General features: G+C 33.3%; 1 protein-coding gene across 19 annotated transcripts in view; it reads left to right on the top strand.

Annotated features, from left to right (window-relative positions):
• Positions 1-20,972, top strand: part of TRDN (triadin) — a 361,517-nt gene that overhangs the window by 204,549 nt on the left and 135,996 nt on the right. For 18 of the 19 annotated variants that reach the window (XM_077902099.1, XM_077902108.1, XM_077902138.1 and 15 more), the window contains 3 exons: positions 6,745-6,798; positions 11,211-11,240; positions 20,634-20,663. In XM_077902099.1, coding sequence (XP_077758225.1) covers positions 6,745-6,798; positions 11,211-11,240; positions 20,634-20,663 — 114 coding nt within the window. The remainder of the gene's footprint in view (positions 1-6,744; positions 6,799-11,210; positions 11,241-20,633; positions 20,664-20,972) is intronic. The other variant, XM_077902007.1, reaches the window with a different exon arrangement.

Genomic DNA, 20,972 nt, shown 5'->3' with positions numbered 1-20,972 from the left:
TGGCTAAGGATTTCTTCTTTTTGGAAATCATTCTAACTTAACAGTGTAATAAATCTGCATTTTATAAACCTTGTTATTTTTACAAGAAACTTAGATTTTCTTTGAAGCTGATTATAACATCTTCAGATTTTGACATCTGCTGTACTGTACAGAAAAAAAAAAGACTCAATGAGTCTGAGCAATTTTATGAAGATAATTGCTACCTATTTGGTTTACAATTTTCAGGTATATAACAATGATTTTTCAAACACCTTGTCTCCTAATCATTATTCATTTATTCATGCAAAAACATTTACTGAATGCCTTCTCAGTGCCAAGAACTCTGTTAGAGACTGATGATACAAATAAGTATAAAACGGTCTTTGCTCTCAGATTTTTCCTTTACTGTCCTTACTATTTTTTGTAAGATTACATATACACTTGCAATTCTGCTTGTTTATATAACATTTCCAAATTGGGTAATTAGATAAAAAAGGTGTGTGTTTCTTATTTTCTAGGAAAGTGAAAAACAGAATGATAACATTCACAGACACTGTTTACTAAGGTTAGAACAATAGGAACTGATATTTTGGGGGGCTGAACTGAGATCCTTCTGTTCTATGATATTTTTAATGAGGAAACCATTCCCCATTCTATGTGTAAGTTGTGAGTTAGAGGACCTACCCACAGTACCTCACTTCTTTTTTTAGGACTGAAATTTTAGCTGGAAAATGTGGTTGAAGAGTCAATAATTCAGTTTTCATAGTGTCTGTGTGTATGCATAACAAAAGCTTATATTATCAATAAACTCCTTATTCTTAAATAAACTCCAACTTTCTTTAAAAATTTTTTTGTTTTATTTTGCATAAAGAATCTAAAGCAATCCTTGCTAAAGAAATAAGTCACTTATGTTGGGAAAGCAATACTTTTCTGAACTATATAGCATTTACTTCAGTGAAAGCATCAGATAGCTACTGAAGTCCTAAACGTACTAGGAAGGGTGTTCTTCTCCTAAGAGAATTGGTCCAGTTTGGTGGTCAGAATGCTTGCTTTTAAAATATTGCCAAAGGAATGCTTATTTCATGGTAAGGGAGGACTACCAACGTAAGCCTCAATAATAAAAAGAAATAAATAATAAAAAAGTTTGCTATTATAACATAATATAGGTAACATTTTCAAATACTCTCATCGGTGTTCATAGTCATTGATTTTAGAAAGTTGCTATAGAAGGTGGAAAAGGACCTGGAATGATCACATGGGATTATCTCTTTGCTTTAGGCAAATTTTTCTAGGATTCCTCTAAAACAGGTGTCTCTCTATCTGGCATCTCCAAGAATGCAACTTCATATCTTCCCATGATGATATTGCATTTCATTGTTTTACTAGCTGTGTGGCAGGAAGCTTTTTCTTAACCTAATGGAATCCACCTTCTCATTAACATGCTGATGTGTGTCTCTCTCTCTACACACACACACACACACACACACACACACACACTTATATATATAGACACATTTATATATATACATATATATCACATAGATTATGTAGACACATTTATTTTGGAATAGACAGCCAAATGATCTTTGTCTAATTTATAATGTTGATTTATATTTGTAAAAAATTTCCTTCTTTTAGTCATTTAAATAAATTGATACCTTGGTTTTCAACTCTAAATCCTAAATTGTTAATTTAGAATTAAATTAACAAATTAAACTGTGAATATTCTGACTGTATTTCAAGATTTTTTTCCTATGCTTAATTCTCTCCAAGTGATATAAGAAAAACTGATTCCATGTGTAGAAACTATAGATAGATATTGACTTATATTTAATAAAAACATCAAAGCTCTTTTTTTTTCAAATTAAGAAACGCTTAAAATGTTTTGATCAAAAAGATAGTATGTTTTCTTAAAGATTAAAAAAAATCAAGGGAATATTTCAGCAGACATTGAATAATCATTTTTTTTCCTGAATTAAACTCTATAATGCTAAGATATTAAGTTAAAAACTACTTAGATTCTAAAACAAAATATATTGCTTGATGAAATAAAAGTTTCCTGGGGGAATAAAAGAAGCTCAATTATGCTACCTATTGTAAATGATGCTGCCAGTTTATTTAGATTTTTAACCTCTAGCAATAACAGATTATTTTGATAAATTATTCATGTTTCTGCATTGTGCACCTTTTGCAATTTGCATATCTCGCAGCAAATAGGCCCTCCTTTCAGGCTTCAGTCCCCTTGGTCAGACAGGATGGCCGAAGGCTGCTTCATGATTAATTTCATCTCAATGGGATAATTGTCATACTCAGATGAAGCAATGCCTCTGAAATATGCTTTCCTGGAGCTATGAAGTACAAGAGGGTTATTAGCTTAAGACCTTTTAAGCATATAGTAATTTTTAGCTTAAATGTTAACCTTTCTCTATTTCGGGAGTATCTACATCTAAAAATAGTAAATTAGATTTTATGAGAATAAAAAACAATGATTTAGGGCTTAATTTAGCAGTTCATTAAATTGCAGGATGATTTGACTTTAGAGTCTGGTATCTTATTCAAAAAGGATGCATATATTTTGATAGATCAAGGCTTCATATTGCTAGCTCACAGTTTAGCTGCTGAACCAGTAAATATTTCTTTCTTTTCTGGTTTGTGGGAAAGTTATTCACCTTTTCTCACCTAAGAACAATCTAAATATTTAACCCTACTAGGATTAGCAAGACATGGCCTTGAAGACATGTTTCTATTTCTCTCTCTCTCTCTTTTTTTTTTTTTTGGAAAATTAATGAAAGAAAATTGATTCGCAATTTGAGTTTTAAAGAAATGTGTGGTTCATGTCATGCTTTTCAGTGGAATTCCTAAATTTCCAAATCCACGCAAATTGTTGTAAATTTGTTTGATATAGTGAAATTCTAAAGAATTCCAAATTGCAGCCAGGGTCACACTATACTGTAGTGAAAATAAAGTTCTGAAATTTAAAATTAAAACACTTTCTGCATATTGTATAATACATAAACAAAGAGAAGAAGAGTTTGAATTAGTTTTTATCACCTTAAAAGTGAAACAGAGCCCAAAACTTAATAAAATGGTCAATTAAAAAAATAAAAATAAAATAAAAATAAAATGTTCAATTAGATTTTTTATACTTTTATAATTGCATTTTTTATACAATCAACTGCTTGCATGTTTAAGGGAGATAGTTTTCCCAGTATTTTGCTAGATGCTAGATGAATAAATAACTCGTCAGTGATCACATGGAATTTATAGACTATAGGAAGCTATAGTTTTGTTGGTAATTAATTTAAATATAGGCACACACTGAAATAGAAATCTGTACTGCTGAATCCAGCGGGATGGTTATTGAGAAATGACGAGGATGAAGACTAAGTCTTCAGAAACCATTAACTACTTTACTACCTGCTGCCACTTGTTCTCCTACCTTTGTCAGATTATTCACCTTTCTTTCCCTCAGCTCTTTCTTTTGTGTTTTACTCTTTTGTAAAGGGTTTAAGTGTTATTTAGGGACTACTGATTGTTCCTTTTAAAAGAGAAAATGATCGCTCCCAAATTACTTTTTTAAGATTTAAAAAAATTATTTATTTTTGAGAGAGAGAGAGCAAACAAGCATACATGTGTAAGCTGGGAGGGAGGGTAAGGAAGAGAGAAGAGGGACAAGCAGATTCCCTACACATTGCAGGGCTCAATCTTACAACGGAGAGATCACAATTAGAGCTGAAATCAAGAGTGCGACATTTAACCTACTGAACTACCAGGTGCCCCTCAACTTACCTTCAAGAATAAAAACATATGTAATGATTTATTTTGAAGGGAACTGAAGGATTGCTTACAAAATATTTAAAATGTAAGTATGATCACAACAATACTATTATTATTCTTCATCTACTATCTGTTAGTCACAGACCAAAGCTGAACTCGGGGTGGGAATCCATTTGCTGAAGCAGTGCCTCGCTGGCTCAATTGGTGAAGCATGCGCCTCTTGATCTCAGGATCATGAGTTCGAGATCTACACATTGGCTGTAGGGATTAAAAAATAAAATCTTAAAAAAATAAAGTTATGTGAAACATACATTTGAAAACTCAATGAGTTTACATTTCATATTATATGAAGTCAGTATAAACAGAGTCCTATAAATGAAAAGTTTATGATATTGAACTAATGCCTAAATCGGTATGTGAAAATTGATTCCTTAACAAAACATTTACAGATTCATAATGTTTTTTTTTCAATTTTATAAATCGGACTGTTCCATTTGGCTTAGCTGATTCTTGACAATTTATATAAACACATGTTTCAGGAACTGAAGGATACTGACTTCTCTGATAATTTTTTACTAAGACATTCCCAAGTAAATTATACTGACATATTAATCTAGGTCCATCCTGTCTCTGATTTAGTGGCCCAAAATATTACTAATCAATTTCAGAGTTATTATACTCTTTATTTGAATTTATTTGAATTCATCATCTGTTTTTATTTAAATCTTTGTATTTGGGACACCTGGGTGGCTCAGTGGTTGAGTGTCTGCCTTTGGCTCAGGGCGTGATCCTGGGTTCAGGGATCAAGTGCCACATTGGACTCCCTGCAAGGAACCTGCTTCCCCCTCTGCCTATGTCTCTGCCTCTCTCTCTCTCTTTCTCTCATGAATAAATAAATAAATAAAATCCTTTAAAAAAAATCATTGTAATTCTATTTCAAAAATATAAAATTATCAAATAAAATCCTGGGAATGATTAAATCATTTGTATTCGCTACAATGAAATTTTCATTTGGGACACATGTAGAGGCAGTAGTGAGTAATATTGAGAAAATAAGACTGGCTATCACATGATAATTATTAAATGGGTATTAGGTACATGGAGATCATTAGACTTGCTTCTTTGGTTTTATAGATATTTGAAATTTTTCCTAATGAAAAAGTCTGTTTCTTCTGTAGTTGGCAGTAATAAAAGAAAAATTATTTATAATAAAAATTTGTATGGATTTGATGTATTTTCACTCTTCTGCAATTTTTGGTGTGGCCATGATGCTGTTCATTTATGGTCTCAGAGTTAACTCCTTCCTTAAAGCCTTGTAGTTTTGAAAACCGTAATGCTGTACAGAAGTAGATATCAAATATCCTCACCTCTTCATGTGTCCTCAACAGATTTGAGATTGATATTGGGTGAATGCAAGTTGACAGACTTGGAAAGCATTTGGTTTTAAATTGTTAATTTCTACTGAAAAGCTTGAGATCAGAGACAGAGTAAATGGAATTATGGAGGAAAATAATATTTTATGATTACAGAGTTGAGAATTAGCTCCACTAATACCAATATTTATTAAGTGACTACTAGATGCTAGTCACGTAGGTATAGAGCTAGAGCAATACCGAGAAATATGTTAGTTAAAAATTCCATATCTGTATATAAATCTTGACTAGCCATTGAGGTCATGTGTTCTATGTGACAAAGATAGCACTAGCATGAAGCTGGCATAGATATTTTCCTCCAGGGGAAAAAAAAATAAAGAGATCATAGGTAAAATAAAATCAACTTAATTTTGGCAAAAGATTTTTCTTTGAATAATAAATAGGGTAATAATAAAAATCATATATGAATCAAATAATATTTCTTTCATAAAAAACAGAATGACTAATTGGCATTTTCATAATCTTTGTTATGATATAAATGAACAATTACCTCACCAACTGGAAACTGGAGGTAAGGCGTGAATTAGAAATGAAACCTTTTTTGGTCTAAAAAACATGGAAACTTTGATTTTTTGCAAGTTATTCTGATGCAATCTTATTTTTAACTCTAAAAGTTAATATTAAATAAGCTATAATCAACATTTGATGATAATTAAACAAAAGATTGAGTATATATCTATATAAGCTACTATATTTTCACATAGCTTTGTATATTCACATAATAGGTCCCAAATCTATATGTGATGAATGAATGAATAAAGGTCAACATCTATAAAGAATGACCATATCTTCCTTCCCATATTATTAAATGGTAATTTAATTATTGAAAGCTTACTGAAGATAATCACGAACCATTATAAAGTGAAATGGGTAAGAAGCTTGCTTTTTGAAATCTTTATTTCCCCTTTGTTTTTCATGTTAGTTAATTAAATAATATTTTTTAAATAGCATATCTGCTTTTGTATCCTATTTCATTAACAAGAAAATTCTGAAAAAAATAAAAAACCAAAAACAAGACAAGAGGGAAGAAAGATTCAAAATGAAGTTTTCTTATTCTCTCATAACCCATACTCTGCCTGGGACCACACTAACGGAGATGGACATCGCAGCCCTACATACGGGGAGTGGCATCTTGAGTAAAAGATGAGATGGATATTAGCGGTTCTGGGTTTTATCCTCATATCAGTTCCTCAGTGTGCACCTATGCACCACTTATTTATGTCTAAATGTTCCATCCATTTCTAAAGTGATAATACAGAAATAATTTATAAAGAATTCTGAGATTTTCAAATTCAGGTGCCAAACAAATGCAAAGTGCCCCGCGGCCAGTTAACAATAAGGCAAACAGTTTTGAGAAATTTTATTTTTATCTCAATAAACCCAGTATCTTAGTGATCCCCCCTAATAATTGTGCTCTTTTCTTAACAAAAATTCTGAGTGCCAAGGGCAATGGTTTTTATATTTGTTTTCGATTTTCTAATCTCCCCTTTTGGGGGGGTTAAATATCTTTCTGAAATAGTACTTCATGGTAATTTATCTTTTTTTTCTTTATAAGAGCCAGGGAAAGCTCCTGAAACCAAACAAGGGACTATAAAAGTTGTGGCACAAGGTAAGCAATAAAATACTTTAAACATCCTCTTTCTTTCTTTCTTCTTTCTTTCCTTTTCTTTCTTTCTTTCTTTCTTTCTTTCTTTCTTTCTTTCTTTCTTTCTTTCTTTCTTTCTTTTCTTCTTCTTTCTTTCTCTCACTACATAGCACTTTATTGACGAAAGCAAAAGCTGTTTATTGCAGAATAGCACCATCTGCTGGATTATTACAGAAAATATTGTTGCATTACAATACACATTTCGACTGTTTTTTAGTAGCTGGAGGAATCATGAAGGACTCAAGATTTAGTGTGTTGACTCTAAGTTTCAGTCATTAGCTTTTATTTATATTTCTAAAAATAAGCCATAGATACATTGATAGATAATAGATAAGATACATTGATAGATAATAGATAGGAATATTGATGGAGATATACAAATAATATCCAATTTTTCTAATGTTTTCGGTTGCACTTTGTAATTTGTGTCATATTAGAAAAATCAGCCAGAATGTTATTAAATTGATTTTATTACATCTATGTTAAGACTGCAGAAATTGGGTTCCAGATATGACTACAAAGTAATGGCCCTAATTTTTATAAGCCACCTGAGAAAATCAGTTTCATCACTTACTTATAACTTTGGGTCATCAAAAGTGATTATCTTTAAAAGAAATTTAGAAAAATATTATTTATTTTAGGGAAAGAAAGAGAGAATGGGGGAAGGGGCAGAGGGAGAAGGAGAGAGAGCATCTCAAGCAGACTCCCCACTGAGCACTGAGCACAGAGCCCTACGTGTGGCCCTGAGATCATGACCTGAGCTGAAACCAAGAGTTAGATAATTAACTGACGGTTAATAATTAACTGCCTGAGCCACTCAGGCACCCCAAAATATTGAGTCTTTAAGTGATCAGTTTGGGAAAAGTACTCCTTTTAAATAATTTTCCTGTAAAGTTATTTTTTAAACCATTATTTGAAATCACATCTTGTGAGAAAGCTATTCTGACTCCTGTGTGTCTCCAAGTAAACAGAATGGAATATGATTTGTCTGACCTTTATTCTTAAACCATGAAAAGTAATTTGATGAAAGCATAAAGGAAGGACAGAAGTGTCCTGACTTTTGTTCTATGAAAACTTTATGGATCACATTTATGGAAGAAGAGGTAAAATATTTAATAGAGGTAAGTTTTTCGGCTTTTTAAGTTTTGAATCCCAGTTAGTTAACATATAGTGGTAGTGTTGTATTAGTTTCAGGTTTACAATATAGCGACTCGACACTCCCATACAACACCCAGTGCACTACTAATCCCCATCACCAATTTAACTCATCCTGAATAGGGAGAATCTTCACTTCCTTTCCTTTGCTATATTACGCAACGTGTAGCAATAAAGGACATGCATTTAGAAGGTGTTATATTTGTTTCTGGCCAGAAAGCCTTTCTAGCAGACTCCTCAGCACATAACACATGACATGGTTACATTTAACTTGGACTCAACTAGGTGTGGAATAATCATATTAAATATTGGTAAAATAGGTTAGCTGCATTCCATTTGACCCAATGATGTTATTTATAAGCAACGCATATGCTAGGATGATGAAGAGGTATGATACCAATTTTTAATTTTCATTTAATCATCAGGTTGTTCAAGAAAACAGATTCTTCTTTGGGAGAGTTCTAATAGGGAGTGTAACAAATATTACGGGACACAGCAATGCAGAACAGATATTATTATCACTTGGGGGTTTTCACTCGTGAAAATGCAACTCAAGAGTCTTTTCCTCAAGCAAATGGCTATCAGTTCAAAGAAGCATTGTGGTTGATGTATATATGTTCTTATAAAAAAGAAAAAAACTTGCCGTAAGACACTTCTGTTTTGATTGAGGCTTTTGAGGCTTTGGTGGATGTGAAACTACAACTTGGAGCAGGAATTTAATGTTCCTTTAGTGTCATATCAGAGGAATTCAAGGGAAGGAAATTGCAGAGATATATGGAAACTTGCTTCAAATTTGAGCTTGGGGCTATGGGCTCTTCATGTTTCCATTCCAACTAGGCTGGACAAGGCAGCCTCAGAAATAATTCTTCGGAATCAAAGATTTATTGTTGAGCCATTAATAACCTGGAGATTCAGTTTTGTTAGAACCATTATTTTAAGGAAATTATATAAACGTGTTGATTAAACATACACAAGGCCAGAGTTTGGGGCTGTTCACTAAAATGGCAATGACACATCAAAGCAGGGACATCAAGTAAGGATAAATGTCACTTGTGCTGCCTATATCCTCCCTAGATCCTTCTTAGGTTTATAATACCACAGCTGCATTATTAAATCAAGTATAGAAATAATTAATATTTGCATGCTTTTCATTAGGAGACGGAGCTTGAACACAATTGGCAGTATTGCTGCAGCAGACTGATATTTTGGTGTATAAAATGACAAAATTGATAATGATGCTTGCAGTATGGTAAAAGACTAGAATATATCTGTTCATTTATTTATTTTTTACTTTTATGACAAAGAATATATCTAAAATCTAGTTTTATATAAGCTGTGTGTAAATGTGTGCATTTTTAGCTCTTTTATTAAAATTTAGCACATTTTTTGGGAGGTACATTTAAAAATTTTTTAACAGAGTTTGAGATAGAGAAGAGTATGAATAAATGACTCTGTACTACATATTATAATTTGGAGACATAAGAAATTTAAAATATAACATAAATAGAATATCATGTCGTGCTGAATTGAATTGTAGAGATAATGAATGTCATACTAGTTAAGACAAAGTGATTTTTAATGAGTTGGGGATTGAAGGATTCCTCATAGATGAAGGATGACTTCACTTGGGCTTGGAGCATGATTAAAGAATAAACTGAAAGAGGAGAAAAAGCACCACTAGCACTACTAGCACTACTCGATGGCTTAAATAAACAAAGAGCTAGTGATGATCATGAAAGGCTATAGTCATTATCAAGATAGGAGACAATCAACTATGATGGTGTCAAAGACTTGAGAAAACAATACAACTAAGATGGACATTTTGAAGAAATAGTATTTGGAAGACTATACAGAATGAAATAAAAGAAATTAAAATGGTACTGAGGGGCACCTGGGTGGCTCAGTTGGTTAAGCAGCTGCCTTCGGCTCAGGTCATGATCTCAGGGTTCTGAGATCCAGCCTCAAATCAGGCTCCCTGCTCTGAGGGGAGCCTGCTTCTCCCTCTCCCTCTGCTGCTCCCCCTGCTTGTGCGCTCTCTCTCTCTCTCTCTCTGTCAAATAAATACATAAAATCTTTTTCAAAAAATGGTACTGAGCTTTTGAGCGTGGGTGAATACGATTATTATAATTGTCAAAAATAAGTCCCAGGGAAAGGAACTAGCTTAAGAGGGGTGATGAGGCTTCATTTTGGGGCAGTTTTATGTTGAGCAGATGGGGGGTCATCTAGGCAGTGAATTTTCTGAAACCAGTAAGAACTTAGGTGGGTCTAGGTGAAGCTCCAGTGAGAAGATGCACATGAAAGTGCTATGGTAAGTATAGCACAGACCAAACACCCAAAGTAGCACTAGCTGTTGGGTCAGATTCCCCCTCCTCCCCCAAATTCTAATTCACACAGATAGGATTACTTTAAGGGAATATGTACAATTTCTGATTCAATTCATGTGGCTTAAGACTTCTTGGAATGGATTTGACTCCTGAATGAATTTTACCCAGAACCAAGAGTCATCTTGCTTGGAGCAATCCCAAACTGACTCCATACCTCCCCCAAATGTGTTTGGTAAGGTAAGTTACAACTTGGATCCAGATTTAGATTCATGATTCAGGATTAGATGAAATCTGCCACAGAGAAAGTCAGAGTTCAAAGGTGATTAAAGTGTGCCATGCTTTTTCTCTGTGTAAGGATGGCATATATTTGCTAAAAGTTGTTACCCCTTGCTGAAATGGGACTTTTTAAATACTACTGTCATAAATGCATGAAGTCAACTGGTGTATAATTTCTTAATAGCTAGGCACAGATAATTTATGAAATATCACCACCATTTTTGGCATAGATCTAATCATATTCTTCTAAAACTGTTTGTACTTTTCTCAGATGCAACAATTTCAGAACTAAAATGAACTTACACTAAACTACAGTCTGTACTTATTAATTTGACTTCTTGTCTATGTAACAATATGTTTTTAATTCTTTTTTTTTTGGTTTTATGCTGATATCTTAGTTTTTAAAAACCTTCACATAAAATAATATTTTGAAGTTATTCTCTTATTGCAGAGTTGGATGGATTAATTTGTGCATAGATAACCACTCAATTTATAAATACATGGAATACAGTCTCATATTCCCAGGAGTATTCTGAAAAACAATTAAAATTCATTTAATCTCTCTTAACACTTTATTTATTTTATTTTATTTTATTTATTTATTTATTTATTTTATTTCAGCAGCAGCTAAAAAAGATGAAAAGAAGGAAGGTATGTTTAATGCAAAACTTCCACTATGCCTTTTGTGTAAACAAGTTACCAAAATCAAGATTTGAGTTTTGTCTGTCATCTCGCCTGTGTTTCCATTGGATAACTGGATCTATATTATGCAGACATTTCTTGAATGTATTTTCCTTCATTACCTCATATAAAAGGGAAAATTACTTTCTAAAAAAACAATTTTAAATCTTGTCTTTCTCAAGATATAGAGGATAAAACATGACTTCTCAAAATCCCAGATCTTCCATTCCATTAGAAGCTTTATCAAATTTCCAAAATGTGGAAAATATCGACTATTTTACTCTATTAACTGCTTATATCTCTGACACTAACCAGCAACTGATGCTACTTCATTCCATTAACTTGCAAATAACAAATAAGTCATAGTCCATCCCCTACACACCACCTCCTTTTATCAGAATGTCATGAGATGGAGTAAAATATTCCTTGCTGTCAAGGAAAACAGGCATCCCGTGGAACTTAACAGATAAGATAGACTTTATTGAGGACTATTGCAATAGGGCTCGAGTTCATTGCAATAGAAATTCAAGTCCAACACCAATGAAACATAAAGCCTGAGAATTTTAAAGAATTTTAAAGCTCTGAGATGAACTTGAAAGGAACTGGAGGATGTTGGGCAGTTGGAGTGTGGGGCTGCGGTCATTGTGATTAGGCCATCTGTGTTTACTAATTGTTGATTATTGAAGTTAGGCTCCTTCCTTCCCATAGAGACTGGGATAGAGGAAAACTATATCCTTTGATGATTACATTTCAAAAGGATGTCTCCTAGGTCCCGAGAAAGATATTTCTGGTTGTAGCAGATTTATATTTCAAAGGAACAGAGAAAGAATTTACAATTGCAGGTTTTCTAAAGTAAATGTACTAATACAAGGGAGGTTGAGGACCTATAATCAGGAAGACACCTGTCTGAAATTTAGTCAAGCTAAGGGGAATATTAAGACCATCTTAGTCACTGTGATTCTATTTAGAGAGATGTTTCTTATGTACCCTGACATACTTAGACAATGTCTAGATATAACCACTGTGTATGAATCTAGGCTTATTTTCTTAGTAAAAATAGTATGAAGATATAAGCAATCATTTCTAACATTGAAAATGACAATAATATTCTAATTAGTATTCATATAATCTGAGAAAAATAGAAAGCAAGTGTTATATTTTATATTTAGTATCATCAGAATTTTAAATAATCATAACAGCTTGGAAGTCACATTCTGCTTCTATTAAACAGGAATCTAAGAGTCCATAGATGGGAGATAGAAAAAATATTTTAGTTGGTCATTATTTGTTCATACAGAGCAATACCATGGTATGAAAATAAAGCCGACTAAGACATGTTAGTGAGTTTATTTTCAAGAGATTGAAATCAGTATTAATTCCCCATGTACACATAAGAAATCTTTAGGTGTATTCTGGAAATTACATTGTTTACATGATGAACACTGTGGTGAGTGTACAGAGATGTTAAAAAGAAAGAATGAGAGTAAGTTCTTGGTTTTTGATAGGCAGTTTTTGATAGACAGTCCTCAAAAATGTGAATCTTTTCCACCATTCTTTCTTAGGAATAAAGAACAATTCACCATTTGATTTAAGAAAAAGAGTAACATGAAGTTATTTTTCAATTCATTAGTATTCAAACCAAAGTATTAGAAGACTTTTGGGCATATGAACAATAGTCAAATTACAAATTGCATAGCTTTAGGCTTTATATCTTTTTCCCCCCTCATTGTTGTGCTTCAAAGGTTTTTTTTGTTCTAGTTTTCCTGGTTAGATGCTTCCTTTTTTTTTTTTTTTTTTAATAGAAATTGTTTGTAATCAATCTGCAACATTTGGAAGAGCTTGGAGAGCTGGGGCAGAGCTTTATCTTGGAGAGTCAAGTGGTCCAGTGTCCACTACCAGCTGTAAAATATATTACACATAGACCCCATTTTATTATTGTTTTTATTTTATTATTATTAAATTATTATTTCCAAAGAGTTTCATAGATTATCTTTTATCTCTTACTTGGAAAAGTTTTATAATTGCAAAGATTATGCAGTTGAGAAAAAAAAAATAACAGCTATCTGGAATAATTTTCATTGTTTCCAGAATATAAAGGAAAACAGATCCAATGTCCAGCTATCCTGGGCCATCTTTTGATTATGTTTCATGAGTTTCTATTTCCCTTTTTCCTGTTAAGCAGGGGTGAGAGGTATATAGATCTAAGCTTGCTAGCTCTTGTTTCTTGTTTTCCATAATCTCCATAAGATTATAGAAATCTTTTCCAAAGAGGCAGGAAGCACATGTGTATTCAAACGAGGCATGTTTAATACAAATTACCAGATACAATTTGGATTTTCAACATTCTATTTTATACAAAGTTTTTTTTAATTATTATTTACATTTAAACTCGTGAAGTGTATATGTTGAAAGATACTAATGGATGGGATCCCTGGGTGGCTCAGCGGTTTACCGCCTGCCTTTGGCCCAGGGCGTGATCCTGGAGTCCTGGGGTGGAGTCCCACATCGGGCTCCCTGCATGGAGCCTGCTTCTCCCTCTGCCAGTGTCTCTGCCTCTCTCTGTGTGTCTTTCATGAATAAATAAATAAAACCTTTTTTAACAAAATAAAAGCAACAACAACAACAACAACAACAACAACAACAAAGATACTAATGGTTGACAAATTTCCTGGAGAAGAAGAAAATCAGGAGGGCCTTAGGGCTTAATTAGAATGCCCTGGGAAGTTCTTTTGTTAGTGAATTTTAAAATACATAAACAAAAGTGCATGCCAGTGTTATTATCAAAGATGGTTTGTGCACCAGGGGACAAAGGGCTTTTCTTGCATAGTGAACCCTAAAGATTTGCTTTTCATGTTAAGATTTATGCTCCCATGTCCTAGCATATCTCTCTCAGAAACCTTAACAAGAGAGATCCTGGGCTTCACTGAGCTTTGCCCATCAATTTTACTGTTCTTTGGAATTTTGGCATCAGAGCAATCATATCTTGACTTAAGTGGAGCTAAGTAAATATTCCACTGACGTCCTTCTTCCTCTAAGCCTTTTTCTACTGAAATTTCCCCTGTATGCCACTCTTTCTCCTCCGATAGACATCTATTAACACACATTCTTACTTTTCATTAGTTCTCAATGTCAAAATCCCATCAAATTATATATTTTTTCTGTATAAAATGTGCTTATTCTCCATTTCTTCTTATATAATTGCCCCACTCTCTTAGTAGATGGAGAGACACAAATTCTGGTGTAAGCTTCAACCTCTGTTTTTCCCTTGCCCCTGGCATTTAGTCTTCTAGAATTTTTAATTTGGCTGAACTCTCTTTTGTTTAATCTTTCCTAAAATAATTAGAAAGGCTAATCTTCATTCACAGCATCTGGTCCTCTAGATTTCACCTCACGTTGCTGTTTGTGACCTCATACTGGTTTTACTAACTTCTCATGTGAACCAGGGCAACGATTTCTGAAATCAGACGTTCTCAAAATGTGGTCAAGGACTCCTGGGGGTCTTTGAGACCCTTTCAGTGGTTTTTTGAGGTCAACACTATTTTTATGAAAATATGAAGTCATAGTTCGCCTGGTTCATTGTCCTCCCATGAGTCTACACTGGAGTTTCCAGAGGCTACATAATTTGCGTTATTGCAACAGATTGAATACTTAAGCAGATATGCAAATCCAATTGTCTTCTCATTAAGCCAGACATTAATGAGATTCACAAAGTCACTCATCTTACCAATTTTTCTGCATTGGAAATATATTTGTCATAAAAATATATTATTGGTGCTAACATGTAACATGTTTATTCTTTTTTTTACTAAATGCATAAGCAAATTTATATTTTAAATTTTTCTCAACTTTAATTTTTAAAATTATAAACATCAATGGGTAGAAACTACATAAATACATAAATGAAAGCTGTTTGGGGTCTTTTAAAATTGTAAAGAACTTAAAGGATTCCTGAGATGAAACAATTTGAGAATCTCTAACCTAAATAATAATCCTGCCTATAATATTTTCTCTAGTGTCCTTCAAAAAACTGAACTGGCTTCATAAAACTTTTCATGATGTTACCTGTTTAAAATATTCAGTGGCTTCACACCAACCACAGAATATGGTCTACAGACCTTAACCTGTAGACCTGGTCTGCACAGTCTGTTTCCTGACTTCCTGTCATGTATACATCTAGGCAAAGACAAAGCCAAAGCCTGAATAATTCCACCAGGAAAGATACAATGAGATCTTTCGAGATAGAGACAATTCATTACCTTCATGGTCAGCAAAAGCAAGAATAGCTGAAGGTGCCAACACTTCATGGTTCTCTTGTCCTACACACCAAAAAGTGATGACACCCAAAGAAAAGAGGCCAGATAATGCTTTAATACAATTTAGGGACACTTCAGTGTGGAGGAGCCAGTTCTAGACCACAGCCAAATGGTTTAATGGTCTGCAACTCAATTCCAAAGTGTTCTAGGCTGGAGAACTCAGGAGGTTATAAGAAGTTGTCTGACGATAGCCACCCATCCTCTTGTGTTCCAGAAGGATCATAAGGCATTCTGCTGATACTCACATTAGCTGTGGTTTAAAACTTGGCTTGCGGGTGCCTGGGTGGCTCAGTGGTTGAGTTTCTGCCTTTGGCTCAGGCTGTGATCCTGGAGACCCGGGATCAAGCCCCACGTCGGGCTCCCTGCATGGAGCCTGCTTCTCCCTCTGCCTGTGTCTCTGCCTCTCTGTCTGTGTCTCTCATGAATAAATAAAGAAAATCTTTTAAAAAAATAATAAAACTTGGCCTGCAGGTTCTATATGGATATGTGCAGAGCCACCATGGCATCATCACAGAGGCTTTACCTTATACTTTTCTTCACTTTCTTCCTTTAGGTATCACATACTTCAATCCATATCAAGCCATTCTCGATTTTATACATAAAACTTTCTGTCTTGCCTTTGTTGCTGCCAATATCAAAACAGAGGTTATCCTTTCTATTTCCTTCTACGAATATTCAATGATTTTAGGGCTCAGGAAAAATTATTCTTCCTCTAAGACATCTGACCCTATCAATTAAATTTTTTTTTCTTTTTCATTTATAATCTCTCATCAGAATTTATCTATACCTCCCTACCATCACTTATTTTTTACCAAGTTGTACTTATATTAAAGGTATTCATTTTCCTTTTACTCTAATAGAGTTTAAAATTTTTTATTAAAGGGACCATGTCTAATTCAATTTTATCTCCTATTGGGACTGACACATTTTCTCAGTTTGCACATTGCTTAACAAATATTTATTCTGTGAATGAATCAGTAAGATCTAAGACTCTTAAGATCAATGTAATATCTATAAGAAATATGAATAGATACTCAATTTTCCACACCCCAGGCAGGAAAGAATTATTATTATTATTATCATCATCATAATATTATTATTATCCTCATATCATCATCATCATCATTATCATATTGGAAGTTATATTCCAGTAAACTTTTTAGGTCTGAAAAATCATAGCCAGATGTCTGACAATTTCATCATAGGTATTTTGATCACTAGCTGCTGCTTAGATTGCACTAGCAAATCTAGGTAGATCCCATATATTTAAACTTAGCTTCCTGTATGAATTCCTAGAGGCTGGAAAGCCTTTGAGTTTTCCAACACAATTTATTTCTGAAGGATACAGTTCCATTGAGAATGTGCCAGATTGGATTTATCATTTACTATAACTAGAACAAGAGCAAGTAGAGTTGAATGCATGTGAGAATTAGGCCTTCAAAATTGAGATCTGAAGGGAAATTATGCTGAAAGACAGAGCAAAATATCTGTAATTGTAACTGAATAAATATGTCAATGGGCAAATTATACAAAGGAAATGGAGTGCTTTATCACCTGCATTCTCAGACTACCGGAGAGTTAATTTTTCCCTTTGATACAACTAGTATTTAGTTTTTCTCCAGCATCACTTAGGAACATACTAGACCATACCTGATACAGAAGTCCCTCTTTATCTGCAGTTTCAATTTGGCAGTTTCAGTGACCTGAGGTGAATTACCACCTAGAAGCAGATGGTCCTCCTTTCGACACATGGTTAGAAGGTCCACGGTAGCCTAACATTAGTCATAATGCCTACGTCATTCAGCTCACTTTATCTCATCACACAGGCATTTTATCATTTCATATCATCACAAGAAGGGTGAGTATAGTACCGTAAGATATTTTGAGAGAGACCATATTCACATGACTTTTTTTACAGTATATTGTTATAATTTTTCTATTTTATTATTACCTATTGTTACTAATTTCTTTTTATGCCTAATTTATAAATTAAACTTCATCATAGGTTCGCATGTATAGAAAAAATATATAGTATATATAGGGTTTGGTCCTTTCTGCGGTTTTAGACATCCACTGGGAGGGGGGGGGGGCTTGGAATATATCCCCCCTGGATGAGGGGAACTACTGTGGGTTGCTAAAGATGAGTGAATGATGAATTGAACAGATTGCAAACACATCACTTCTTTTAAATCACAGCTGCTATGAGCTTCGATGTTCTTAATAAAAGACTGTTGTTCAGATTATTGGGCATATGGTCTTCAGGGAAGTATATTCACTGAGCAAGCCTTTTATAATATTTTTAAGCCATTTCAGCAGAGTATAATGCTGAGAGGGTATAATGAAGTTTAATAGTCTGAGTATTAATGGCTGCTGCTAATAGCTTTTCAGGGTCAGTGTGTGATTTTTCAGTTCTAAGCATTATGTTTTTTGTTGCTCAGGTATTTTACTTGTGTAAATCTGCTGCTCTGTTGACTCATAACCCAAAGACATGATTTTATAATGACATTTTAACTTAATTTCAATATAGCTCCCTTTTTTAGAACACATGTATTGAATTTTTAAAACCTACTTGGTGTGATCATAGCTTGTTATTTTTTTACATTTCTTCTTCATGAAATGTTTTACTTTATCCCAATAAGCTCTTTACTTTACCTGATCCTGGACTTCCTTCATTATTTATTTTTCATTTTTTATTCTTTCATTTCAGTGCAATTGCTATCTAATACACTATTACTGATTCTTATCACGAGGAGAAGGAAAGCAGATTAAAACAACAGGCATCTCACGGATAGATAATTGTATTCAGCTTTCCACATCTACCCCATGCCAGCCTCTAGTCAGAGAATAGAGGCAAGAGGGTGGAAAAAGTCTTCTCCTTACCTGCCACATTTTATTCTCTGTCTGTCCCACCAGTCTCTTCCCAAACTTTATTTTCCTTTGTATCCCTGAATGAATATGTGCTTGCCATAATCTTCCAGTGATTTCCATATTGGCTGTGGTCTAGGTTCAAAAGAGGGCTTAGTGTGAGTCACATGACCTTTGGGGAAGGCAGAAATCCTACTCTGGCATACTAGAGCCAAATTAATTGAGAACTTAGAAAGATCACTGAACTTTCCACTTCATAATTTCAGCTGTCATGCTACAAGAATCCATGCCTGCATTGTTCATTGTTAGGCATGTGAATCAGATGATATTTATCATACTCTTACATGAAATAGTTTTATATCATATTTTTCTATATATTTGAGTTATTTGCTTATCTGATTAGGATAATTACTCATGAAGGAAATGAATAAGAGAGTGCTTGCAAAGCACATTTTAGAAAACAAATTTAGCCTACTCAGTTATAGTTCCAGATGAGAAACTGTCAAGAAAACTGTCTTTTGAAGGGGCAGGAAGGATATTATAGTTCAATATTCGTTATATTATGACACACTGGACATAATAATGCTTAATAGGTATTTATTGAATACGTAAATGTTTTGTTCCAAGGATATATTATTTTTCAAAATAGCATTTGTTTTCCCTTCATACATGGAACATATCCCTATTACAGAAAAGTTAAAAGTTCACAAGAAGAGATTGCAAAAATATCACTTGAATGACTTTATTTTTCTATTATGTGCATATCTATGGATTATTTAACTGCTCCATTAGTGTTCAGAAGATACTGTTTAATATTCCCATTATTTAGAAATGTAGAACAATGTTGTAAAAAGCCTCTTCCTATATTTATTTTTTATGATTATATAGCATTTTTTTTTGGATTTCTAGTAGTGGACTTACTATATCAAAAAAGCATGCTTATTTTTTTAAAGTATGCTTATTTTTATAACTTTCTAGTTATAAAGCAACTTTCAAGTTGCTTTCCTAAAATGTGTTTCTAGCTTATATTTCTATGAAAGTGAGTTTTCACTTATACCACACTATTACTGTCATTGGTTATCATTTTTTCATAAAACAACTCAGTTGACCACCTAACTGCTTTTTGTGAATAAACTCCCATTCATTGTCATCTCCAAACATTTTAGTTTCATCACTTCATTATGAAAGTAAAATCAAGGTGTCAAATGCGTCCCTATAAGGCACACAAATCCATTAACTTACATATTATTAGTAAATGTCCACCATTCTCAATTCTAAAGCATACAACTATCAGCCAGAAAACAGTTTATCTACCTTTTGCAATGATCAATCATAGTTCATTATTACAATTCTAATTTCAATAATATTCAGAAAATTTCAAAGTTAAATTACAAAAGAGATAAAGAAAAAAAAGCAAAGATAAATAGAATATTTCTGAGCAGAAACTTGAGTTAAGCTGCCTCTATTCTAAAATAAACAGGGTCAGAAAACTCCCATTTTATTTTCCAGTGATAGGAACAGAAAGCTACATGGCCTAAATACTAAAAAATAATAAAATCTTCAGATCCAGGCTGAACACCCAAAGACTAAAAATAAAGCAGTTGTCTGCTGACCACTGATTACACAGTACTCTGTAGCAGCTACAAAATATAATGTGTTCATCAGTAACTGATGAGCCGACATCAGCCTGGTTTTTTCCCATTACAATAGAAATAACTGAATATTTGTATTATAAATATATTGATTGTTCAGAGAGTACAAAGCAGGTGATCCACATCGTGTGGCTTTAGATTGAGAAAATGAACAAACCACAGACTAAATTATGGGCTTCAGCCCATCTTTATGGAAGTAGACCATATATTGGCTCAGCTTGACTTTCTATTAAAAGGTTAAAGCTTTGATAGGCACCATATGATCTCTGTGAAAACTCTATGTGGATATTTTCTTTCATCTTTGTTCTTTTTTATAGTCTTCCTATTTCAGAAAATTTCTTGTGTACTCCCTCACTCTGTACTCATCTTCTCAAAAACAGTTATTTCTCTTTAAACCCCAGATTCTAGAAATACATCATGCATCAGTCCACTTTGTTGAAGATTATTTCAGAGTGTTTGGCATTTTATTGTAAACTAATCAGTTGTTGATTTATCGTATGTGCTTTATCAATTATTTATCTTTGTATTTTCAGATTCCAAGAAAACAAAAACACCTGTAGAAGGTATTGGAAGTATTTTCCTTTTCTGTCTTATATTTGATGAATTCCCAAATTGCATTTCCTCTTAAAGGATTATTGTAGAAGAAAAAACAATACATGAGAATATGGGATAGAGGAGAGAAAGTGAGAGAGAGAGAGAACATGTGGGAGAGAGGCAAATATTTTCTGACAATATTGCTATGAGGTATATTTGGCAAAATAAAAAATAAATACTGTGTATGTTTACCTTTCACAATAATTATTTTCAAAGAAATGTTTCTTGACAAAAAATTGAATAATGTTCAGAATCAAGCATTTATTTTACTAGAAAGC

This window comes from Canis aureus, chromosome 1 (genome assembly GCF_053574225.1).
Source record: "Canis aureus isolate CA01 chromosome 1, VMU_Caureus_v.1.0, whole genome shotgun sequence".
Classification (NCBI taxonomy): Eukaryota; Metazoa; Chordata; class Mammalia; order Carnivora; family Canidae; genus Canis; species Canis aureus.
Note: the sequence above shows the minus strand (reverse complement) of the source record. Positions and strands in the feature narration are given on the sequence as shown.